Genomic DNA, 27,432 nt, shown 5'->3' with positions numbered 1-27,432 from the left:
GAGTTTAGTGTACAGCGTAGGGCTGTGATATTCTGTAACTTGGCTGCAGAAGGCTTATTAATATAATCCTTTGCAGCTGCTGCAAGCCTTGCTTCCACGAGGCGCTGCTGTTTGGTATCCTCTTTGATATTGCTGGCGATCTTACCTTTATATGTCATTTTTTCTCTCTTTGTGGCTTTTAAAATTGTTCTTTAAAACCATCCCAGTCCTCTACCTTCCCACTGTTTTTTGCTATTTTATATGCCCTCAATTTTGCTTTTATGATGTCTTTGATTTCCCTTGTCAGCCACGATTGCCTCAACCTCCCTTTAGAAAATGTTTTCGTCTTTGGGATGTATATTTCCTGTGTCTTCAAATTGTTCCCAGAAACTCAAGCTGTTACTGTTCTGCCATCATTCCTGCTAGTGCCCCTTCCAATTACATTTTACCAGCTCCTCTCCCATGCCTCTGTAACTCCCTTAAGTTCTCTGTAATACTGATACACTTTATTTTAGCTTCTCTTTCTCAAACTTCAGGGTGGATTCCGTCAGATTATAATCACTGTCTTCTCTGGGTTCTTTTACCTCGAGGACCCTTATCAAATCTGGGTCATTACACAAAACCCATTCCAGATTTGCCTTTCCCCTAGTGGACTCAACCGCAGCTGCTCTAAAAAGCCATCTGGTAGGTATTATACAAATTCGCTTTCTATGATCCAGCACCAATCTGATTTTTTCTAATCTATCTGCATATTGAAATCTTCCATGCCTATCGTAACATTGCACTTTTTATGTGGCTTTTCTATTTCCATTCTAATCTGTTCAGAGGCCTGTATATAACTCCCATCAGGGTCTTTTAGCCTTGCAGTTTCTTAACTCTACCCCGAAGAATGCTACATCTTCCAATCCCATGTCACCTCTAAGATTCGATTTCATTTTTTACCAACGGAGCCACCCCAACCCCTCTCTCTACCTGCCTGTCCTTTGGATACAATGTGTATCCTTGGATGTTAAGATCACAACTATGATCTTCTTTCAGCCACGACTCAGCAATCTTCATAACATCGTACCTGACAATCTCTAACTGTGCTACAAGATCATCTACCTTATTCCCATTCTCGGCCCTATCACTCTGGTTCCCACCCCCCTGCTAAATTAGTCTAAACCTTCTCCAACAGCTCTAGCAAACCTGCCCACAAGAATACCGGCCCTCCTTGGATTCAGGTGTAATACATCCCTTTTCTACATGTCGTAGCTTCCCCAGAATAGATCCCAATATTCCAGAAAACTGAAACTCTGCCTCCGGCACCAATTCTTCAGCCACACATTCATCTGCCAAATCATTCTATTTTTACTTTTACTAGCACGTGGGACAGGAAGCAAGCAGACCCTGGAAGACCTGCTTTTCACCTTTTACCTAACTCCTTATATTCACTCTTCAGGACCTTTTCTTACCTATGTTGTTGGTAGCAATATATACCACTGCTTCCAGCTGTTCACCCTCCCACTTTAGAATGCTGTAGACCCAATCTGAGACATCCCTGATCCTGGCACCTTGGAAGTAACATATGATCCAGGTGTCTCTTTCACACACAGAATCTGCTGCCTGCTACTCCTATTATGGAATCACCCAGTTACCTGCCCCCTGCGACAGGGGTGACTAGATCCCTGTAGCTCCTACCTATCACCTTCTCATTTTCCCATATGAGCCGAAGGTCATCCAGTTGCAGCTCCAGTCCTATGGTTTCTAAGGAGCTGCAGCTCAGTGCACTTCATGCAGATGTAGTTATCAAGGTGACTGGAGGTCTCTCAAAGTTCCCACAACTCACACAAGAAACATACCAGTAACTCTGGACCCATTCTCAGTGCACTAGCTATGCATTTATAGAGGAAAAAAACAACTTACCAGAAACCTTCTTACTTACTTAGAACCTCTGCCTGTACATGTCCAAGCTCATTGGCTTTGCCTGACCACTCTAACACTGTCTACACACACAATGGCCACTCTGCTTACACCTCGCTTCTTTTCATTTCCCCCCTGCTGAGTGCCTAATATATTGACAATAGAGGTATACAAAATAAAGGTATATAAATGCCTAACAGAGGTTTACAAAATTATCAGGAGTATAGATAGGGGAAATGCAAGCAGGCTTTTTCCACTGAGGTTGTGTGAGACTACAACTAGAGGTCATGTGTTAAAGGTGAAAGGTGAAATGTTTAAAGGGTTCATGAGGGGGAACTTCCTCACTCAGAGGGCGGTGGGAAATTGGAACAAGCTGCCAGCAGAAGTGGTGGACGTGAGTTTGATTTCAACACTTAAGATAAATTTGGATAGGTTCATAGATGAGAGGAGTATGAAGGGCTATGGTCTGGGTACTAGTCGATGGAACAAGGCAGATTAAGAGTTCAGCATGGACCAGATGGGCCAAAGGGCGTATTATTTTATTGTAGTGTTCTATGACACTATGCTGAGCCAATTACTTCTATGAAGTAATTGATTCAGCATACGGTGCTGCAGTGTGGTGTTACTGATCGGGTTGAACAAGGATGGTATAGATGGTAAAGATGAGTCTGTGAGAGTTCTGAGGAAAAATTCTTATTCATGGAATTGTCTCAAGGACCGTATCAAGCACAGCAGCAATGCCACATGGAAGCAGCTCAAAACTCTGAACATCCAGTGAAAGATGTTACATGTCATTAATGTCCAATGGAATAGATTCAAACTGTGATAGAACAATCATGTCAGTGTTAACAGCCTTCGTGAGAAGTGATGAAGTAACGTTGGAGGAAATGTCAGAACGGAAGAAAGGTTCAATGCCTACAATGAGTCAGGGTGGAAGCTCAGATGCAACACAGTATAAAAGCAGAGGCATAAAGGCAGAGAGCTATGATATCCACTCCAAATACAATGTACAATTGTGACTTGTGTAGTTGTTGATAACAGTTATTGAACTCTCTATAGGTAACACGAAGAGTGTGATCCAAATTACAGCATATTCAAAGTCATTCAAACCAACTATGTTGAGGCAACAATTGCAAAACATTATGTGAGACAAGAGGTATGGGAGATCTACCTAGCGAATTGAAACATTGAAATTACTCATGCCTGGGAGGCATACTTCAGAGATATCAAGTAAAGTTTGCAATGTAAATGTTCAGTGAAGGAACATGTGAAAAAATTGAGTGAATTCGTAATTAATTAATTAATTAATTGTAGACTTTCATGTGTGTAGTTTAATTGTGTGGGTTTATTTCATTTTTTAAAGGGAGAACAGTGAATATGTGTGCAGAAATCTTAAAGAGTCAGTTTGCTTCACACGTACTGTAGGATTCATGATATATTGTTGCATTCAGATAGAGCAGTTTATTTGAATGATACTGCCTTTGATAAAATATGTTCTATTTATAGCTCTTCTTCTGACTATTTGCAGTGGAAGAGAAACCACACAAAGCAAATAAAGCAATGCCTTGTGCTGCTTCATGAAAAATTTGCCAAAAATCTCACTGCAAATCACTTAAGAGGTCCCATATATTATGTGTTTTAGCAAAAGACATGTAACGTAACAGAATTTATTCAACAGCTGACCCAACCTGAGGAAATAAAGGCACTTACAGTGTAACATTAAAACACATAGAAGATCTCAGATGCAATTGTCAGCCAATGTTCAGTTAGCCAATACACAAATAAAATACCATGGATGCTCTATGTCTGAAATGAATTCTAAAAATGCCAGAAATGCTCAACAGGTTAGTAATGTGTAGCAGAAAGCAAAATGAATGTTTTAAGTCAATTATATTTGGCACTCTATCTCCTTTAGTTGCATTTCAAGGTGCCATGAGAAAGGGAGATGCTTTTGGTGGTGATGCAAAATGAACTGCAGCTTCAAAGGGATGTTCCTTTTGACATTCTTGGATTGATTCCCCTCTCCTTTCACTGAACACACTTCCCTTTCTCTCACTATTCAGCATTCCAATGGGAGTGTTTCCTTCATGACACTTTGATTTTGTCCTCAGCACAACAGGTCTCCTTCCTATGGTACCCTTCCGTGCAAGCGCAGAAACTGCAATACCTGTGCTTTTACCTCTCCCCTCCCTACAGCCTGGGATCCCACAAGCTCCTTTCAGACAAAGCGGAAATTTATTTATCATAAACACAAGAGATTCTGCATATGCTGGGAATTTTAAGCAACACACACTAAATGCTGGAGGAATTCAGCAAGTCAGGCAGCATCTATACAGAGTAATAAACAATCCTGATGAAGGGTCTCGGGCCGAAACGTGAACTGTTTATTCCCCTCCACAGATGCTGCCTGACTTGTTAAATTCCTCCAGTACTTTATGTATTTTGCTAGAGTTATGCTTACAATCTTTCAACTTAGGAGGTGTAACAGGGACAGGGTGACTGCTTAGGAACATCTCCATTCAGCCCGCAAAAAGGACACCAAGGGTCCTGCCACTTGTTGTTTCAATTCACTGTTCCACTCTGACTTCCATGTCCTTGAATCCCTAAACTGCTCCTATGAAGCTCGAGAAACACCACCTTCCCTCTTGGTTAGGCTTCTGAGAGCCTTCCAAACTCAACAATGGATTCAACAATTTCAGATAATGATCTGACCTTTCCATTTACACCTCCTCTCAACACATCTTTTGATACTTTACTTACCATGTTAACATCCTCTTTTGCCTAACATGTTTATCATTTAATCTCTTCTTCCAGTTTATCATAATTTTTCTTTTAATCTCTCCTTTATTTGTATTTTGAAACATATCTACCCCTGTATTTTGTTCAGTTCAGATGCAAAGTCACGAGCCTATTTCTCTAAAAGTTTAACTATAGTTCTCTCACAGATGCTGTTTGAACTTTGTATCTGATCAATACTGCACTCACCTTTGACCATTTTGAGTAGAAATTCTTCTAAAGCAAACAAACAGAGAAAACATGACGTTCGGATTATTGACAAATGGTCTGAATTATTAACCCTACTTTCTCCACAGATGTTGCTGACTTGCTGAGAGTTTTCCACATAATCTGTTTTATTACAATTTCCAATATGCAACATGTTTTTATTTTGAGTAGGATGTTGATCAAAGTAAAATTAATTTCATGCCACATCTGAACCTGACTGTGTGTGTCAGATGAGGATGTTATTAGAATCATACAACATGGAGATAGGCCCTTCAGTCTAAATTGTTCCATGCTGATTGTGTTGCCCTGTGAACTAATCCCATCTGTCCACGTTTGGCACTTAGCCCTCTAAACATCTCCTGTTTATGTACTTATCTAGATGGCTTTTAAATGTTGGTTATGTGCCCACTTCAACCACAACTCTGGCAGTTCATTCCAAATATGCACTACGCTTAATATGAAGAAAATGCCCCTGATGTACCTTTTAAATCTCTCACCTCTGATCTTAAACCTATGCTCTCTTGTTTTTAACCACCCCCTCCCTGGGAATAAGACAATTTGCTTTCACCCTGTCTATGTCCCTTACGACCTTATATACCTTTATCATGTCACCACTCAGTCTCCAGGGAATAAAGTCCTACTTTACGCAATCTCTCTTTCTAACTCAACCTCCAAATCTAGACAGTATTCCGCTAAATATTTCTGCATATTTTCCAGTTTAATAACACCTTGTCTATAACAAGGTGACTGAAACTGTACAGAATAATTCAAGTGTGGCCTTACCAATATCTTGTATAATTGAAACGACACTTGCTAACTCCTCTCCTCAATGCCCCAAATTGATTTTATTAGTTGATTTTAATCTTCAGGATTAATATGATGAATTCCTGAATGATGTATCACAACTCCCTACCACCCTTTCCCATTCCTGCTTGGAATTAGCTGTATTAATATCAATTATTAAGGGAGAAAACATGAGGGTACAGAAGAGACTCACTAGGAAGTTGCCAGGGATGGAGCAATTTGGCTACAAGGGGAGCCAGGATGGATTGAGTTTGTTTTGCTTGGAGTTTAAAGGGGATCTGAGGATGAATTATTTTCACTCCAGTGTAGGTGGAATGTGTGGTTGAGGCAAGTGCTACAACAACATTTAATAATTATCTAGACAAGCAGTTATATTACCTAGATATAGAAGATAATGGATCAACAATTTATATAGACGGTCACATGACAGATGGCGTGTGATAATTGACATGGGCATGACTCTAAAAAAAAGTACAGGGAAGAAAAGTAAAATGTATTGCCATATGATTCAAGCAGAAGTCTCACTTACCCACCACCTCAGTCTTGTATTTGCTGTTGTCATACTCAGCTCCACAAACCTCCACCTCAACAAACGGACAAACGATACTCCTCCCATTCTTGGGCAAGTGTCGTGCTCCCAAGATCTGTCAGTTTAAGAGAGAAGACTTAATAAAGACTCAGGTCCACAACTCACTCTTCTTAATAGGAGGAAGAACTCCAAAATTACTTCAGCTCAGTAAATATTATCCCCTAACTGGTACCCAGTAGCTCTCTGGTAAATGCAGTCATTCAGCATGAGACAAAAAAAAACATTCCAGTCAGTATATGGTGCAATAGTTTACTGAAGTCTGGGCTAATGGACAGACATAATTAATAGTTCCCATTCCTAATTCAAACCCATGATCTCTGAGGGATTATAGATAAAAATCTAATTTAAATTATTTACTTGGACTTCAATAATTGCAAAAGAGAAAAAAATGCAGAAAAAATTGTTTTATACAATAAGTCAATATAATCTAGAATGCATGAACTAAAAGGGGTGAAAGCATATTCAAAAATAGCTTTCGTCAGTGAAAATCTTCAGGATAGAGGAGAAAGAGAATTGCATGGTATTGATTGAAAACATTCGTGCAGAGATGCTGCAGGGTAAATGGTTCAAGTTTGCAATGTATTGTTTTAATAATGGTGAGGTAGACAGAGGATAATTGATTCTCATGGGGGTTGGTAGGGGCAGAAAACTACCTTGAGAAGGACTATACCTTGGTATAAAATGGACAAATCTGGTTCCTGTAAATATCTGACTTCATACATTTCAGGCATACTCTGGACAGCTACAACATATACGGTATAAAGAAAGGACATCTCTCTTTCGCACAAGTAGCTACTACTAGATAACAACCAGGTATCTAATTTCAGATAATGAACAGAGAAAGCTGAAGGGCAGAGGGAATGAAGCAGAGTTTCAGGAAAAGGTGAAGTAGATTTTGTAACTTGTACATGGTACTATCCCAGAGAATTATGCATTTTTTGCAACCACAAGGTTTTGTGCATAAAACATGACTGTGCTTGCCATAACATTATATAATATTGCTATGTCATCAGTTTACTATGACACAGAATGCCGAACAGTCCAGCACAGTAACAGGCCCTTCGGCAGATGATGTTTGTATTGAATAAGATGCCAAATTAAACTAATTTTGGCTGCACATGATCCATATTGCTCCACTCCCTGTATATTCATATGCCTATCTAAAGGCTCTTAAATACCACTATTGTATTATTGTTCAACACCAGTACTCCTGCCCAGTGGCCACATCAGATATTGTCCCTGCCGCATCCCTCCTCCATACTAGGCCTTAGTCTTTCCCACCCCCTCCTATGCATCACTTCTAAAGCTCAAGCGATTTTCTTCTCCTGACCTAAACTGCTGAAGTTCTGCCCAACCTCAAATCTGCTTCAGCTTAATGAGAAGAAGTCCTCAGCTGTTATCTGACAAAGCCTCAGTAAATTAATGCTAGGGTCTTTTTGACATCCCACTAAGAACATAAACTGAATTTGACATTTCCCTCAAAAACCGGTCAAGCAGAACTGTGAAAATTAGAATGATTAGTGTGGATGGAGCAGGTAATAGAACTCTCTTGTCTTCACTGTTAATGTGTTCTTTTCTTTCTCACGTGGAAGTTTAGAATTCTCTCTGAATGTTCCATTTTCTTTCAGGATACATTATCAAGATATGGTAAAATAAAATGGTTGGTACTTGCCTGAAGCTGAATGGTGATTGGTTCCACACCTTTGAGAGTGCTTTTGTCAAAGGGGTCAAAGTTTTCATCCCTCATGATGTCAGGATGCAACACGTACCCACATTTCCCATTCATGGTGAAGATAGCCTGGTTCAACTGCATTGGTTTGTCTACAGAGAAAAATAAAAAAAAAATCAAAGCTTTTTCAGTTTCAACATAGGAGGACTTCCTTCATGTCGTCATGGGTCTCCTACAAAATTTCATGTGCTTACAATATCCCTACTTTATTTAACTGTGATCTCCTCAGGCTTATTGTGGAACAGTTCATAAAGTTCACAGTTTTCAGGAAAGAGAAAGGTTTTATGATTTTACCCCATTCTCTTACTCAGTGACTACAAATTCCCAAATGGCGCTGGTGATACATGCTGACATTTTTCAGGCAGCTCACAAAACTTCCAGATACACTCCTCCTAAACTACCATTGCTGCAACCTACATCCTGTAATTTCCCTTTAAGTAACTGGCAAACTAGCAAATTCACGATCTTCTGAAGGACTTAGAAGTCTTGAATCTCGGGAATGCAGGTACGACACTTTTGAGCAGATGAAGGTAATTTACCATGGCCAGAAGAGAGGTCTGCGAGGATCTTCTGAAGGATCAGCAGACTCAACTCTCGGGAATGAAGGCATAGCACTTTTGAGCAGATGAAAGTACATTACCATGGTTGGAAGAGAGGTCGGCAGGGGAGGACTTCAAGCCAGACTAAAACAGTGGGGTGTAAAACTTCCTCTACCCGGTATCTTGTTAGCAACTGTACAGTCACTGGAAAAGAAGACTGAGGACCTAAGAACAAGATTGTGGTATTGGAGGGAAATGAGGAATTGTTATGTCCTGTGTTTCATAGAGACATGACTCACTCAAGACACGCTGGACGTGGTGGTCCTGCCTGAGGTGCTCTCGATCTACTTAACGGATCAATCTGCAGAACATTTGGGAAAGGGAAGAGGTGGGGGGGGCGTCTACGTTTCATGATAATTTCTTTGTTGTGCTCAGACGTAGCGGTCTCGTTGCACTCTTGTTCTCCTGACCTGGAACATCTAATGATTAAGTAATGTCTATTCTACTGATGGAGAGAGTTCTCCTCCATGATCCTGATTGCAGTTTACATACTGCCAAAGACCAATGTTAAGCAAGCACTCAAGATATTGAGTACTGCGATCAGCAAATAAGAAACAGCCTACTTGAAGTTCTTAATGTCCAGCATTATCTTGCGATCATAAAAAAGACAAAGACACCTTTGGTTGGCCCCGAGAGGCCATTGAGTGTACCACTATCCTACTGGACAACTGAGGGTGGCGTGAGAGCATCTTTCAGGAGGGTGAACCCACGGAAAGCATCTGGTGCAGATGGGGTACCTGGCCGAGTTCTAAAAACCTCTGCTGATTAACCAGCTGGAGTATTCACTGATGATGTTTAACCTCTTGCTTTCCCAAAAAGAACGTGGTAACCTGTCTCAATGACTATTGTCCAACAGCACTCACATTCAGTGTGATTAAGTGCTTTGAGAGGTTGGTCATGAAACATATCAACTCCTCCCTGGGGAATGATTTAGATCCACTCCATTTGCGGACTGTTATAAGAGGTCAACAGCAGATGCCATTTCACTGGCTCTTCACTCAACCCTGGAACACTTGGACAGATGCCTACATCAGGATGCACTTCATTGACTATAGCCCTGCATTCAATACCATCATCCTCTTAAAACTAATCAATAAGCTGCAAGACCTGGGCCTCAGTACCTTCTTATGCAAATGGATCCTTGATTTCCTCATTTACAGACCCCAGTTAGTCTGGATTGGCAACAACATCTCCTTCAGCACAGGTGAGTCACAAGGCTGTGTGCCTAATTTTCTGCTCTACACTTATGACTGTATGGCCATGCGTATTCAAGTTTGCTGACACCACCACTGTTGTTGACCAAATCAAAGGTGGTGATGAATAGGAGTATATGAAAGAGATTGAAAATCTAGCTGAGTGGTGTCACAACAACAATCTCTCACTCAATGTCAGCAAAACCAAAGAGCTGATTATTGACTTCATGAGGAGGAAACAAGATTTCCATGAGCCAGTTCTCATCAGGGGATCAGAGGTGGAGAGAGTCAGCACCTTAAATTCTTCAGTGTTATCATTTCAGAGGATCTGTCCTGGGTCCAGCACGTAAGTGCCATTACAAAGAAGCACAGCAGTGTACCTTTGACGTAGTGGTGCAGGTAAAGCCCTCCCCAATGTTGGACACAACTACAAGGTGAGCTGTCGCAGGAAAGCAGCATTTATCGTCAAGGATCCCCACAATCCAGGACATTCTCTCTTCTCACTACAGCCACCAGGAAGGAGGTACAGGAGCCTCAGGACCCACTCAGATTCAGGAACAGCTATTAACCCTCACAAAATGCTGGTGGAACACAGCAGGCCAGGCAGCACCCATAGGAAGAAATACAGTCGACGTTTCGGGCCCAGACCCTTCGTCAGGACTAACTGAAAGAAGAGATAGTAAGAGATTTGAGAGGGGGAGGGGGAGATCTAAAATGATAGGAGAAGACAGGAGGGGGAGGGATGAGGCTAAGAACTGGAAAGTTGATTGGCAAAAGGGATACAGAGCTGGAGAAGGATCATGGGACGGGAGGCCTAGGGAGAAAGAAAGGGGGAGAGGAGCCCAGAAGAAGATGGAGAGTAGGCAAGGAGTGATTACGAGAGGGATAGAGAGTGAAAAAAGAGAAAGGAAAAAAAGGGGGGAGGGAATAATAAATAAATAAGGGATGGGGTAAGAAGGGGAGATGGGGCATTAATGGAAGTTAGAGAAGTCAATGTTCATGCCATCAGGTTGGAGGCTACCCAGACGGAATATAAGGTGTTGTTCCTCCAGCCTGAGTGTGGCTTCATCTTGACAGTAGAGGAGGTCATGGAATGACATATCAGAATAGGAATGGGATGTGGAATTAAAATATGCGGTCACTGGGAGATCCTGCTTTCTCTTGCTCTTAGCTCCATCCTTCCCCTTCCTGTCTTCTCCTATCATTTCAGATCTCCCCCTCTCCCTCCCACTTTCAAATCTCTTACCATCTCTTCTTTCAGTTAGTCCTGACAAAGGGTCTCCACCCGAAACGTCGACTGTACCTCTTCCTATGGGTGCTGCCTGGCCTGCTGCATTCCACCAGCATTTTGTGTGTGTTACTTGAATTTCCAGCATCTGCAGATCTTCACATCTTGGAGCTATTAACCCTCAAACATCGGGCTCTTGAACTTGAAGGGATAACTTCACTCAACTTCACCCGCCCCATCACTGAACCGTTCTTACAACCTATGTACTCACTTTCGAAGACTCATCATCTCATGTTCTTGATATTTATTGCTTATTTATTATTAATAATAATTTTATTTGTTTTTTTCTTTTGTATTTGCATAGCTTGTCTTTTGCACATTGGTTGTTTGTCTGTCTAGTGGGCAGTTTTTCATTGATTCTATTGTGTTTCTTCGTATTTACTGTGAAAGCCTACAAGAAAATGAATCTCAGCGTAGTATATGATGACATACATGTACTTTGCCAATAAAACTTTGGACTTAGAAATTTATTGTTTAAATGGCTTTATCCACTGACCACTAAAAATATCTTTCGAAATTGCACTGGGAGCTGATCTCCAATCAGCTTCAATCTTCTGCCTAGCCTAGAATTGCTCAGTCTAACTGAAATATCCCAAATAACCAGAAAAAGCAGATCAGTCCACTCGGTGTAACCCAGGCCAGTTAACTCAGACGATTACTGCGTAGACTTAAGACCTTTCCCGCAGAAACAGCCCTGATGCAACTTCAGCTCAGAGTAAAATTACAGAATCTTTTCAGTCATTAGATAAATGCGAATGAGTAGTAAAAACTGAAGGCTGTGTTAGAGTCATTTATAGTGTGTAGTAGGCCAGTCTTAAATGCTAACCCATAAGCTGTTAACCCTGCCAAAAAATGCTGTAATTACCAGAAAATCCAGGAGAGGGAGTAGCAGTCTAATATTGAGTATGCATCCAGAACTATGAAAAACACCCTAATGTTGAGAAAATGGTGCAAAAAATGTCACAAATACAATTGCCAAATGAAGTGGGGCATATTCCTTCTGCTGTCTTGAACTGTCCCCACCTTCCTGATATTGCGTGATAGTGGTTTTGATTGGAGGAGAGTGTCTCCAAATGTTTCCGATCTCGAAAGCACTACCTTACACAATAATTGGAAAATAAATAGTCTTCATTATCTAATTGACCAATTTGCATTTTCCCCACAGGTAAAAATATTAATAGAAACAGCAAATTTTTTTTTTCAATTACGATTAACAAAAATAAAGTTGCCCTAAAATTGGTTTTAAACTGAGCCCTGTGTCTGTCATTTCAGATGGCGCAAAAGATCCCATGACACATTTTTAAATATGAACAGGTAATTCTCCTAATTTTTTGCCCATTATTTAACCTTCAATTAACATGATCAGAGAAAGGTAGTTGATTGTTATTGCATTCCTGTTTTGAAAGCTTGATGTGTGCAGATTAGCCACTGTTTTTCTATGACAATGACTAAACCTAAAACTACTTAATTTGTTATAATAAGCACAGAGAATGAGAATGTGTCTAAGGCAGGGATGATTAAGCAGACATTGAATTAAGATAATCTTGGTCACAGAAATTTGCATGTCCTGATTTTTAAGAGCCTCAAGACAATGCTAGTGTGGGTGAAATGATTGGGTGCAGGTGAGTATAGGCTCTGCACTCATTGCCATTAAGTGATTGCAGATCGGGAAACAACTTGTATTTGAACATAACTCGGAGGTTACAAACACTTAGTGTATCAGGTTTGATTGCAACTGTCTCTTACAATGTCTCTTGAGATATATATTCCAATTATAGCACATCAGTAAAAACCTTAACGGTTCACAGATCTAAAGTATTTCTCCAGTAGGCAATGTAACATACTGATTTTGTTTGCACTGGGCACGTTGCACCATGTCAACAAGAACCCACTAAGTATATAAAATAATATACATGAGACCATTAATGTTCTAGATCAGAGACACTTGGAACTCAGTGCTGGAAACTTTTGCTCTTCTTTTGAAGTGTTTGAACAAGTTCTGAAAATACTTTTGAATTTATGACATAAAACATATAACAGTAAAGCACAGTATGACACATTCTCACACTACTCCATGATCAATATAACCCTTCCCTCCTACATAACCCATAGACCTCCATTTTTCTTACATCCATGTGCCTATCTAATAGTCTCTGAAGGGCCCCCGTTTTATCAGCCTCTGTAACCAATCCCAGCAATGCATTCCAGGCACCATCACTCTCTGTGTAACAACCTACTCTGACATCTCCCCTAAATTTTCCTCCACCCACCTTAAACTGATGGCCCATAAATTTCCCCCCCACGCTATCTATGCTTTTGTAATCTTATACAGATCTATCAAACTGCCTCTCATCCTGCTTCACTCCAAAGAGAAAAGCCCTAGTTCTCTCAAACTTTTCTCATGAAACAGATTCTTTAATCCAGGCAGCAACCTGGTAAAGCTTCTCTGCATCCTCTCTTAAGTCTTCCATATCCTTCCTAGAACGAGGTGATCAGATTGAACACAATACTCCAAGTACAACCTAACCAGGGTTTTACAGAGCTGCAACATAACTCAGAGCTCTTGAACTCAAATCCCATTAATGAAGATCAACATGTAATCTGCCTTCTTAACCACACTATCAACATGTGTGGCAAATTTGAGAGATCTATGGACTTAGACCCCAAGATCTCCCTGTTAAGAATGACTACAGAAAGTCCAGCCATGGATATTGTACACCACCTTCAAGCTCAATCTTTCAAAATGCACCATTTCACAATTTTCCAGATTGAACTTCATCTGCTACTTCTCAGCCCAGCTCCGCATCATGTCTATATTCCACTGCAGCCTACAACAAGTTGCTACACTATCCACGTTACCAACCTTCATGTCATCTACAAATTTACTAACCCACCCTTCCACCTCCTCAACCAAGCCATTCATAAAGATCACAAAAAGCAAGGGTCCCAGAGCAGAATCCTGTGGAACACTACTAGACACTGACCCCAGGTAGAATATGCTCTATCTACTACAACCCTCTGCCTTTTGTGGGCAAACCAATTCTGAATCCACACAACCAAGTTTCCATGGATCTCGTGGCTCACGGGAGAGGTTTTGAAGGGTTTTCCCAAACTTAACAAATCAAGTATTTAAAACTGAGAAATCTGAACCATGGACTTTTTGAATCAGAGCTGAGTTACTGTTAAGGAACGTCAGCAAATGATTGAGACAACGTGATCCTTGGTGAGTTGTGTGTGTGGATGGAACTGGAGCCTTGTCTCCTCTGGTTTTGGTTGTGATTAAATACTCTCTTCTGTAGCTTGTTGCAGCAAGGATACCTGGTGTCTGGAAGTTGAGGGCCACCAGTTGGCTGCCACAGATCCACATGGGCAGTGGGTCATAGTTGGAAGAATCCAGACGTTGTCCCCTGGGGTATACACGGCTCAGTTGCCGGTGGTTGTACTGAAGGAACTTCTTGCCTTTACTCTTGTTGGCATATTTCTCTGCCTTTGTTTCAGGGAAGGACGACATGTCTCTGTAACAGGCCTTGTCTGTTCCAATCTCTGCAGACAAATAATACAATGTCAGTGAGGAACCACGAATTAATAGCAGGTAAAGCAAATGCAGCAGTTCTTCTTTCCATTGATTCTTATGCTTATCCGTGGAATAAAGTTTTGCTACCTGCTTTTGAGACAAGGTGTATTACTAGTATTGCACAAATGCTATCACTGCAAAATTCACCAAATCCAGATGCAAGAGAACGAAATGGAGGCCAATGTCCTCTAAAATAGTATACTTTACGTGGTGCCTGACTATAGTCTCTTCAAACAAACGCTCCATTCTGAGCTCTGTCACAGCAAGAGATTACCAGGCAGATAGAGGGAGAGGTTCACAGATATGTTGGATATTCTAAGTCTCCTTAAAAAGTGCAACACTTCCACTGATTCCTGGGACTCCTTGAACCAGGATCACTCAAACCAGAGAAGGAGCATTCTGGTTAGCATTGAGAACCTGGAGGACCATGCAGGAGTCCACAACAAATGTCACTAGGAGTACACTACCTCACAAACTAGCTGCTCACTTGCCTCACTAAGCAACTCCTGGACCATCTGAGAGAGGTTCAGGGGGTTACATTTTGGCCATATCACCCCAACTTGGAAACCACAGACCCAAGGGTCTACCTAAGAATAAAGAAAGACTGGTCCCTTAAGCATTTATTGACAACTTCGGAGTACCTGAAACAGAAAACAACTTATTCATTGGTTGGAAATTTATTTTTCAGAATGTAACATCACAAAGACATTGGAGTAACTACACTTACATGTGTTAAGAGCTGTTTCTGACAAAATTTAACAGTGCAGCGGAGTGAGCCATTGTTGATTGATGAATTAGAGAATTTTGTGATCATCAGGTGTTCTGGACAGATGAAGACCACTGGTTTAAATGCTCACCATCAACACAAAGCACACCAAGTGTAGGCAAAACACTGGAGTGAGCAGAACAAGGTTCCCCCAACGTTCCCCAAGAATGCTTAAAGTTCAAAATTCAAAGCAAGCTTATTATCAAAATATGTATATGCTACCAAATACCACTTTGACATATGTTTTCTTGCAGCCATTTACAGGAAAAGAAATACAATAGACTTAATGAAAAGTCACACATGAACAAAAACTAACAACCAATGTGCAAAAAAAAGACAAGCTCTGAAAATTAAAAATGATACCGAAAACATGAGTTGTGAAGAGCTCCTCAGCCCTACTCCTACCCATGTGTCAATTCCCAGCCCATTCATGTTGTGCTTTTGGCAGTTTGGGTGCCAGCCTGATACTTAAGTAGTTTCCGTTATAGAAAGATATTAAGATAATACCATTTTATGGTCAGGAAGGGAATCCAGTATCTCCAAGAGCACACTGATGGTGTCAGTCTCAAAAGCTTTCAGGGCTGAAAATCCAATATGGATAAAATACTGAATAAGGTTCAAGAACAGTTACTACCCCTTAACCAACAGGCTCTTGGACAAAAGAGGATAACTACACTCATTTAAGGACTCTTTATCTTGTTATTTCATGCTTGTTATTTATTGCTATTTATTTATTATCTGAGTTTACACAGTTTGTTTACAATGAGAGGACATAGGGGGTAAGAGTGGAGAATTGAGGGGGGGGATTTTTTACCGGAGGAGAAATCAATATTCTTGCCATCAGGTTGGAGGCTATCCAGACTGAATAGAAGGCATTGATCCTCCACCTTGAGGGTGGCTTCATCTTGGCACAAGAGGAGGCCAAAGACCGACATGTCGGAATGGGAATCAGAATTAAACTGTTTGGCCACCAGGAAGTTCCGCTTGTGGCGGACGGGGTGGAGCTGCGTGACCAAACATTCCCCCAATCTACAAACGTACAACGGGTCTCACCAAAGCACAGGGAGTCACATCGCAAGCACTGGACGCAATAGTCGACCCCAGCAGATTCGCAGGTGCAGTGTGGCCTCACCTGGAAGGACTGTTTGGGGCCCTGAGCGGAGGCGAAGGAGGTGTATGGGCTGATGTAGCATTTAGGACGCTTGCAGGGTTAAGTGCCTGGAAGGAGATTAGTGGGGAGGGACGAATGGACAAGGGTGTCAGGGAGGGAGCGATCCCTGCAGACAGCAGAGAGGAGTGGGAAGGTAAAGGTACATTCAGGGTGGGATCCATTTAGAGATAGCAGAAGTTGTGAAGGATGATATATTGTTTGCGGAGGCTGATGGGGTGGTAGGTGGTAGGTAAATCTACTGATAGTTCAGATATGAATTGTGAGCCCCATTGATATTGTTTTAGATCGCCCATATTGTATGAGATACTTGTCTATGATTTTTTTGTTTCTAATTTAAAGGGAAATTAATCTAACCAAGCAACTTGCAATAAGATACGTAAAGAAAATAGATTGTTTCCATCTAAGTGGGCAAATGCAGCAGATCAAACTTACTTTCTTCATCAAAAGGGACCGGGCGGCAATAGACGACCAGCTCCGACAATTCCAGTGCAATCTTCTTTCGCCTCTCCATTATTTTTCCTTCCTGCATCTGTTTCAAAGAGGAAAAAGTCATCCACAACACAAGCTACAGTGTTCCAAGTAGACCCATAGATGATGAAGGGGTAATTAATGCTGTTGATATTGGTTGTGACAGCTACCCCATTAGAGTGAAAACTAATTATCCTGCCTTATCGGATTTGACATTCTGGGAAACAGTTCACAACCTCTGCCCATTCTCCGTTACCCAAGTGACAATCCTATTCACTGAGCCTCGACAGGTTACACAGCCTCAGAATTCAACATTTTGAAAGCTCGCAGTTCACCAATAATTTGCAAGCAGCCTCCTACAAGTAAGGAAATATGGCTGAGTCTTCCCCTGCCAAAGTTCAAGCACAATATCCGCCAAGCAAGCTACAATTCCCAGGATTACAATATCCTAATGAAATACCTGACCATTATAGTCAATACCAAACAACACTATTCACTGTCAGATGCACAGGAAATTCTGCAGATGCTAGAAATATTGAGCAATGCACACAGAATGCTGGAGGAACTCAGAAAATCTGGCAGTATCTATGAAGCAGAATTTAAACAGATGAGATGAAGGGTTTCAGCCCAAAATGTCTGCTGTTTATTCCTTTCCATAGATGCTGCCTGACCATTCACAATCAGATATATTCAGATCATTTTTAAGGAGGTCAATCACCCTGGCCTCAACGGCCAGGAACATCAATCACTCATGCACATTCTAAATCTTCTAACCTTCAGTGTTGCATGAGGACTGTTCATTTTAAATCCACTTCCTCCAATTCAGTGTCTTCATTTATGTCCTTCAATACATCTATGTTTCTTTAAGTACACAAATCGTGGTTTACATTCTGCAGTAAGATGGCACTCACTATTTGAAAAGGCCATTTCAGATTAAGGCACTATTAACGAGCCAGATGAAGAGTCTCCATCTGAAATGTTGACTGTCCATTTCCCTCCATAGGTGCTGAATTCCTTCAGCAGTTTTGTCTTTTCTTTTCCTCCAGATTCCAGCATCTGCAGTCGAGGGGGCTAAAATCATGTAATGCAGAGTTCTTGGAGGATTATAAGCCTGCAGGAGGTTACCAAACAAAGATTTTCCCAACACCTTTCACTTACCCTCGCATCTGCATTCTGTGCTGCTTCGCGGATCTTGGCGACCCAGTCATTCAGGTCCTCTTGACTATCTGCAGCCACATCCAGCAGCTGTGCAGGGTGGGACATTTGTTGGGAGTTGATCGTGAACACATGCTGCTTGCTTCCCTTCCCTTCCTTCTGAATTACTGTCAAATAAATCTGAGAATGTTGAGATGGCGCAGGCAATTCCTTGTCAGCAACTAACAACAAAATCTACGGCAGGTTTAGAAAAAAGATGACTGGCTCCAGCTCTACCTATCTGGTAGCACCTATTCATTGTTGGGATGGGACAGTGAGAGAGAGGGGGGGGGGAGGGAGAGGGGGAGATAGAGGGGAGAGAGAGAGAGAGAAAAAAAAGGGGGGGAGAGAAGAGATCGGGAGTGACCGTCAAATGAGATTAAGAATTTAGGACCTTTATGAAGCAGAAAGAAAAGAAAAAATGAAGTCCTGATGAAGGGTCTCGGTCCAAAACGTTGACTATTCATTTCCATTGATGCTGCCTCATCTGTTCAGTTCCTCCAGCATTTTGTGTGTTTTGCCTTGGATTTCCAGCATCTGCACATTCTCTCGTGTTTAAGAAAAAAATGTTTCTTTTGAATCCACGTGGTAGCATTGGGCTTCCAATATTCTAGGCTTCACTCTTCCCCTAACCTGTATCAGGGCTGCTTATCCTCCCAATAACTGAAAAGGTCTGCTCACTTAGATTGTTGGTGCAGCTTCCTGTTCCCACTCAGTGGGGAATTAGCAGGTCTGGTCAGAGTGCAGGCAAGTTTATACAAATAGGGCTTGGCTAATCTAAATGGCCAGCATCCAAGTTCCAGAGCTCCCCACTTTGCATCCTGCTCACACTTCAGCAGAATCGCAGCTACAGAGTTAGCTTACAGCTTTCTGAGTGTGATAAACCAGAGATCTGTCTGGTTCTACAACACTGGAATTCATCCACCAAAAGTTGTATTAAAATTCGTTAATCTGCTGTTATTATAATCACTTCTAATTTATGGTTTATTTATTTGCAAGGATGCTATCCAACAAGAAGATTATAAATGTGAAAGCCTATTTAGCAAAGAGAGTCACAGAACACTACAGCACAGAAACAGGCCCTTCAGCCCTTCAATCCCACGCTGAACCATTAATCTGCCTAGTCCCCTTGACCTGCACCTGGACCATTGGCCTCCATATCCCTCCCATCCATATACTTATTCAGATTTTTCTTAAATGTTGAAATCGAACCCAATCCAGCTCATTCCATACTGCCCCACCCTCTAAGTAAAGTAACTCCTTCTCATGCAACACACATAAGAGTTGCTGGTGAACACAGCAGGCCATGTAGCATCTCTAGGAAGAGGTACAGTCGACGTTTCGGGCTCAGACCCTTCGTCAGGACTAACTGAAAGAACAGCTAGTAAGAGATTTGAAAGTGGGAGGGGGAATGGGAGAAACTCCTCCTCATGTTCCTTTTAAACATTTCACCTTTCAGCCTTAACCCGTGACCTTAGTTGTAGTCCCATACAACCTAGTGGAAAAAGTCTGTTTGTATTTACCCTATCTATACCCCTCATAATTTTGTTATACTACTACCAAGTTTCCTCTCGATCTTCTGAGTTCTAGGAAATAAAGTCCTAACCTATTCAACTTTTCCCTATAACTCAGGTCCTCAGGTTCCAGCAACATCCTTGTTAATTGTCTCTGTACTCTTTTAATCTTATTTACATCTTTCCTGCAGGTGGGTGACCAAAACTGTTCACAGTACTCCAAATTAGCACTAACCAATATTGCACAGAATTTCAACATAACAACCTGACTCCTGTACTCAATATATTGATTTATAAAGGCCAATGTGCCAAAAGCTTTCTTTATAACCTTACCTGCCTGTGATACCACTTTCAAGAGATTATGAATCTGTATTCCCAAATCCCACTGTTCTACCACACTCCTTAATGGCCTACTACTCACTGTGCCAGACTAACCTTGGATGGTTCTCCCAAAGGGCACACCTCACACTTGTCTGCAATTAATTCCATCTGCTATTTTTCAGCTGATTTTTCTAGCTGGTCCAGATCCTACTGCAGGCTTTGATAGTCTTGCTCGCTGTCCACGACACACCCAATCTTGGTGTCATTCACAAATTTGCTGATGCAGTTTAGCACATTATCATCCAGATCACTGATGCAGAGGTCAAGCAACATCAGGCACAGCACATACCCCTGCAGCACAGCACTTGTCACAGGCCTTCAGTCACACAGGCAACCATCTACTACCACTCACAGGCCTCTCCTGCAAAGTCAATATCTAATCTAATTTAAAACCTTATCTAGAATGCCTCATCTTTAGTTCTGATGTAAGATAGCGCTCTGAAACACAGCAGTGGCATACAGGCAGCGAACAAAATTACTAACTACACTGTTAATGATGATTAATCTTCTTGACCAATCTCCCATGTGGGACCTTGTCAAATGCCTTGCTAAAATCCACGCAGGCAACATTCAGTGCCTTACCCTCATCCACGTTCCTGGTAACTTCCTCAAAAAATTTTATCAGATTGGTTCGACATGACCTACCATACATAAAACCATGTTGACTGTCCCTAATCAGTCCTTGTCTATCCAAATACTCATATATCTGGTTCCTCAGAACACCTTCCAATAACTTTCCACTACTGATGTCAGGCTCACCAGTGTGTAATTTCCTGGCTTATTCTTAGAGCCTTCTGAAACAACAGAACATTAGCTCCAGCTCCAATCCTCCAGCACCTCACCTGTGGCTAAGATGTTTTAAATATCTCTGCTAGGGGCCCTGCAATTTCTACACTAGCCTCCCATAGGGTCTGAGGGAACAGCTTGTCAGGCCCTGGGGATTTATCCACCCTAATTTGCCTCATGAGAGCAAACACCTCCTCCACTGTAATCTGTATAGGATCCATGACATACTGCTCCTTTACCTCACTCTGTGTCTGTCTCACAAGGAAATACAGATGCAAAAACTGCATTTATGATTTCCCCCATTACTTTCAGCTCCATACCTCTTTTGCCCCTTGCTATCTTTTGCTCTTAATATATTTGCAGAAGCCCTTGTAACTAGGTCCGGTTTAAGATGGCGCTCTGAAACACAGCAACACCATACTGCCAGCAAACAAACCTACTAACTACACTGTTAATTACACTTTTTCTGGACAACTATCACAGCAATCAATAGCCTGTAACTTCCCTTTCGGAGTTGAGCTGCCACTTTTGTAGTGTGAACTGAAGTCTCAATGGTGCAGGATGATTGCAGCATGGCGTATATGGCCCAAATCGAGGTGGAGGGGCCTGGCTCCGAGAGCGAGGAATGAGGCAATGTTTGTGGCCATTGCTGGAACGGACTTGGTACTGACTCAAAGCAGCAGATCCAAGGTGAGACAAGAAAGAGTCAAGGCAGCAAGGCCCGGGCCCAACAGTGACGAACGAACTGATGTTTGACTGATTTAAGCACCATACCAGATTGGAAAAGTTGTGTACAGGCTGAATCAATACGCTCTCATGTGCAGGCAACGGGACCCAGATGTGAGACAGTATCGAAGTGGCAGGACCCTGGTCTGAGAGCAATGAATGAGAAGATGCTTGGCTGACTTAAGCGGCAAGCCAGATTGAAAAGGTCAGGGTGTCGGGGCCGGAGATGAGGGACGACCTGGTGTTCAGCTTGTTGCTTGGGAAGGTTTACTCGTCTCTGCACTGAACTAAGGTAGTGGTCTTGATGAGCCAAAGTCTCAAGTCCCCACACTAACACTGTCCACTCACACAATGGCCACTCCACTTAAACCTATCTTCTTTTTATTGGATTTTGTCAATTATATGCAATCCACTGTCTTCTCAGGAACTATAGTGCACAAAATGTGCTGACTGACCCCGCTCACTTCTTTTAAACTCACTCTCCCTCAACACAATTCAATGTCTCCTCAGGAACTGCGGCGCATAAAATGCATGTAAAATTTACTTGAAATACTGCTTATATTAAATCCTACCTATGGAATTTAGTGAAGCAGCTGGCTAGGTTTTCAACAGCTCCTTTAAACTCATCAGGAACAATAAAATTTTATAGGAACACTTTCACCTCATATTGAGTTCTATTCCAATTCATACATCATCCCAGCATGAATTAACTTGTTTTTTACTTCATTTTCAAGGGATAAAAATTCAGAGTAACCTGACCTATCAGCATCTCCATCTCAAGGACTGCAGCTGTCAAACTCAATATTTCACCTCACACCCATGCCCAACCATACAGTCAAGAGAACTTGGAACTGCACAGTAAAATGATCTTGCCTGCATATATCAAAAACTATTAGCAATACCAGAAATGTTTGCACAAGCTTTTCTTTCAAGAGCTGATTGTTTATTTCAACAGATACAGATGTCACAGAACCTGATCGATATTAATAGATCAAAAACTGGCCTGTGAGAGAAATATCAGCAGCATATTTTTGACCAGTATGGACACAATAGGCTGAATCAGGTAACTCATTCATCAGGTAACTGAAGAAGTAATGATGTGGTGTCTGGCCCTCTGTATGAGAATGCCAGTTCTAGTTTAGACCATAAGACCATGAATAGAATGAGGCATTCAGCCCATCAAGTCAGCTCCACCACTTGATTTATTTTCCCTCTCAAACCCATTCTTCTGCATTCTTCCCATAACCTTTGATTCCTTACTAATCAAGAACCTATCAACCTCTGCTTTAAATATACCCAAAGCGAGTTTCCCTGGATGTTATAAATTGACCTGCTCATTTTCCCAGAGGTCCAGCCATATAAATCTACAGTTTGATTTGATGCAAGAGTAAGGGCTGTTTTCCTTTCTCTTTGTTTGGACATATAAAAAGGTGAGAGTGATTACAAAGACTGCTGTGAAATGCTCCCCAGTTCTCTTCCACCCTGTCTGCTACATGAGACAAATAATTGGAAGGATTATGTGAACAGTCTTTCTCACAAAAGGTCTCCATAAGTTACAGTTTTAATATAAAAAGGCCTTTGGGTGATTTCAGAACATTCTTTATTTCTTTAAATGTTCTGTTAAAGCATATGTTCTGCCTGATGATCTATTTTATTTCTGTCAAGTTTCAATCCCTTGACACTAGTTGGTCTATGCTCATCTTATATCAGCCATCACTTCACCCCTGTCATACTCCAGCCACTTGCAAGCACCAGCCTCTCCCTGTACAACGACTTACAACCCCTGCATGTGCATGCGCTTGATTTTAGAAGCTGATTTTCCGTGGAATACAAATGAGAAAATACTTTCAGAAACAATTTGAATTCTAAAGTTGAGCACAGGCATCTCTCTATCAAGGGTAGCAAACCTTTTAGAAAGCATCAGCAGAAATTGGCAATAATATTCTAAAATATTCTCTCGTGTGTCGTGGTATTTTAAGCAGAAAAAAAATCACTGTTTAATGATTTGGTAACATTAATTATGGACTTATTTTTAAGGAAAAATGATGAGTCCTGTTGCTTATTTACTTGTATTTATTATTTTACTATTAATAAAAGCAGTTTGAAATAAACAAAGCTTTTTAGAAACCCTATTCAAATATTAATATTAACCTTTTAAGAAGACAATTGAAAAATATAATTTCTAAGTAATATTGTTAAGGTATCCAGGTAAGATCTAAATACTGTTGTGTATACTAAGTCGATGAATATTTCAAAACATATCATCTAATATCATATGTTCTCACAAACATCTAGCTGGCGTTAAGCTAACGTGACACATTTCATGTGAAAACGTCTTATTGCTCTTGGGTTTTAAAAAAACATTCACTGCTTCATTTGGCAGTAAAGATAATCATTATTTATCTTTTTAATATGGGTGGGTTTAAAGAATTGAGGGGCAGCACTACATACCATAAGCCAACAAAAATTTTTGTCTATGCTTAAGTTCACTAACCTGCCCTAGATTCACACTTGCCCCTGCTTTACTCACTTTATACTTAAGATTGTGAGACTAAGCAGAGCTCCAGTTACATATTTAAGTTTGCTGATGACACCACTGTCTTTGGCCGAATGAAAGCTTGTGATAAATCAGCATGTAGGAGGGAGACTGAAAATCTGGCTGAATGGTGCTACAACAACTTCTCACTCAATGTCAGTAAGACCAAGAAGCTGATTATTGACTTCAAGAAGAGGAAAATGAAGGCCCATGAGCCAGTCCTCATCGGGGGATCAGAGGTGGAGAGGGTCAGTAATTTTAACTTCTACGGTGTTATCATTTCAGAGGACCAGTCCTGGGACCAGTACATGCATGCCATTACAAAGAAGGCACGGCAGCATCTCTACTTTCTTAAACATTTGCAAAGATTCAGCATGTCATCTTTGACAACCTTCTATAGATTTGGTGGAGAGTATATTGACTGGTTGCATCATGGTCTAGTATGGAAACACCAATGCCCTTGAATGGAAAAACCAGTAAAAAGTAGTGGATATAACCCAGTCCATCATGGGTAAGTTGTTTTTGCTTTTTTTTAATCCTGTGATATTATATCCAGAGTGTTATTATGAATTGTCCTATCTGCAATATTGGATCAATCGTAATAAAAATTGTAGGACTCTGACTCTCAAACTGTATCAGGTCAGTATTTATAGTAATGTATCATGTTATTATGAGCTTGTATTTTAAAGCAACTTCGCCACTTGTGCCTGTGTAAGTAATCAGCATGAGTTAAACTGCTGCAGGATCTTGTAATGTGTTGGATAGCTTCTCGTTTCTCTTTGCATTTTTCTGCATTTATTGTCTTGAATTTGTTGGTCTTCTATTACGAATTTTTGTAACTTTCTGTATTAATGGCCTGGTCCTGTATTGCCACAAGGAACCCCTCTGTTTCTGGGAAGAGGCCTCCAACTCTGAGCCAGGCGTTCGATGCTTCCTTGTCGTCATCTAGTCTGCTTAGATCATGGGGATGTTTTCCATGGAGGGTCATGTTCTTCCATTGGTTAACTTTTTCTTCGAGAATGATAATTGCTTCATTTTTCTGGGTTATGCTTTCACTTAAGTTTAGTGGTGTGTACTTCTTATCAGAATTGCATATGCTCACATGGAGTGCTAAATCCTATTTTCATTGATGAAAATTTATCCTCAGAAGTTTTAACTGACTGTTGTGTAAATTTTTAATGTCTATTATTTCTTATCCTCCATGTGTCCAGGGTAATGTTAATCTAAATGTGTTCGAGTATATACAGGGTTTTCTAAAATTAGTCATTTCAGTTCTTGATTTTCTTTGTAAATTTTCCAGATCAGTTTTGGACCAAGATATTATGTCAAAAGTATATGTTAATTTGGGTACAGTGAAAATGTTTATTGCCTTTGTTATATTTTTACTACTGAGCTCTGTTTGGCAGATCCTCTTAAGCCTTTCAATAAACTATGTTGAAAAACTTTCCCTTATTCACACTGTGATCTATTTCCTTTGCATGCTGACATCCCAGATACTTACAGTATATGTTTCATATTCATCCATTGGTTGTAATGTATCCTGCTGTTCTGTTTTATATTCTACTAGCTCTATTGACCCTGTCTTTACAATTAATGTTCCGCACTTAATCTAGTCTAAAGTTCATGTTTATATCTTTAGAAAATATTTCTACTATTTAAATTAATTGCGTTAGCTTTACTAACGAAGGAGCATATAATTTCAAATTGTCCATGTATAGAAGGTGTGTCAAGGTATAATTCATTTAGTTGTTTCTGATTGGATACTATATTTATGTCCAACTCATTCAATTAGATAGTGAGTTTAAAGCAAGACAAAACTATAGTGGGCTTAGATAGAGAGTCACCCTGAAAAATGTCTTGGTTTATTATGCTAACAGTGGTTGTTTTTTCTTTTGGTTGTTAATAGAAAGTGGTTATTATAGTACGCCAATGCTTCATCAGATGTAGGAATGTCACAAGTATTGGGTATAGTTTATATACAATAAGAACTTCTATTAACCATGAGTGGGACAGAATAAATGCTTTTTGATAGTCAATATAACAACATGAAAGATTTCTACTTTTCCACCAGGCTTGATTTAGAATTACAGAACCTATTATCAGTTGTTCTTTACATCCTTTTATACCCTTAGGGCATCTTTTCTGTATATTGTGGTTGAGTGAGTGGTGATTAGTTGTTAGATGTGTTATGTTACAATTTCATATATAGTTTGTAAGCAAGTAATAGGGCAATATTTTGATGGGTCATTTGTGATTTCTCCTTCAGGTAAGAGATATGTTTTACCTTCTGTAAAAAGTTCGGGCACTTTTCAGGATTTTTAAGAAAATTGTTGATATGTATTAATAGGTATGGATGAAGGCAAGTATATTTTATACCAATAATTATGAATATTACCATTTATGGTACTTTTCCAGTTGTGGGTATTTTCATAATATCCACTTATAGCATATCCATTGTAACATCATGTGTTTGCATGTCTTCAATTGTGTGAGTGCATTCTCTCTTGTTTGTTTCTTGATTGTGTGTCAGCCTGTTTGATATTAGATCAAAAGTTTACTATCTCTATGTTTGTTGGTAATTCTGTGCTAAGGTTGGTGACACTTTGGTGCTTCAAATTTAGTTTCAATGCCTTGTATAAACCTTTTTCATTGTTCCTGAACTGAAAATCCTGTTTTCTTCATCTATCGCATTTTATGTATCTATTTAGTCTGACTTTGTATGCAACAACCTTTTGTTTTAGTGTATCTACAAATGTACAAACTTTACAATGCTTTTGTTAGGCTGATCGTATCACATATAGCCCTTGTATTTCCTTAGTATTTCTTTAGCTTTTCTCTTAACTTTCTTACTAGGGTTATTCATTTTATACTCTGCTCTTAAGGTTTCAATTTTGTTTCTTAATCTCTTCTCCCATTCGCTGTTCTTATTTCATTACTCAGTTTTGAGTTTCTATTAATGAGTGTCTCTATTCTGGAGCCATTGTACTGCACTGCTGAGAATGTTGCATTGTACGATATTGTGTGTAGTTCTTCAAATGCTTCAAGTTTTCCTAAATATTGTGGTAATATAATATTGTTGAGTGTATTAACATTTTTTTTGCAAATTTTGATGGCAGGTTTTGTTTTACTACATAGGGTCTTTTTGTTCAGTCAGTGCCCCTGTATTCTGTTAGTGTCATGTTAAATATTAGGATAATTTTGTCTGTAAGCTCAGCTTCATCATCAGCACT

At 40.4% G+C, this 27,432-nt stretch overlaps 1 protein-coding gene across 2 annotated transcripts in view; it reads right to left on the bottom strand.

The window, feature by feature from the left end:
* The window catches only part of LOC134351496 (1-phosphatidylinositol 4,5-bisphosphate phosphodiesterase gamma-1-like), a 273,333-nt gene that overhangs the window by 21,114 nt on the left and 224,787 nt on the right, over window positions 1-27,432 (bottom strand). Inside the window, exons 24-29 of one of the 2 annotated variants that reach the window (XM_063057723.1) lie at window positions 18,224-18,387; window positions 17,030-17,126; window positions 14,405-14,629; window positions 7,950-8,098; window positions 6,218-6,332; window positions 4,867-4,893 (exon numbers count right to left, since the gene is read on the bottom strand). In XM_063057723.1, the coding sequence (XP_062913793.1) occupies window positions 4,867-4,893; window positions 6,218-6,332; window positions 7,950-8,098; window positions 14,405-14,629; window positions 17,030-17,126; window positions 18,224-18,387 (777 nt within the window). The remainder of the gene's footprint in view (window positions 1-4,866; window positions 4,894-6,217; window positions 6,333-7,949; window positions 8,099-14,404; window positions 14,630-17,029; window positions 17,127-18,223; window positions 18,388-27,432) is intronic. The other variant, XM_063057732.1, reaches the window with a different exon arrangement.

Source organism: Mobula hypostoma, chromosome 1 (assembly GCF_963921235.1).
Source record: "Mobula hypostoma chromosome 1, sMobHyp1.1, whole genome shotgun sequence".
Lineage (NCBI taxonomy): Eukaryota > Metazoa > Chordata > Chondrichthyes > Myliobatiformes > Myliobatidae > Mobula > Mobula hypostoma.
This window is presented reverse-complemented; position numbering and strand designations above follow the sequence as displayed.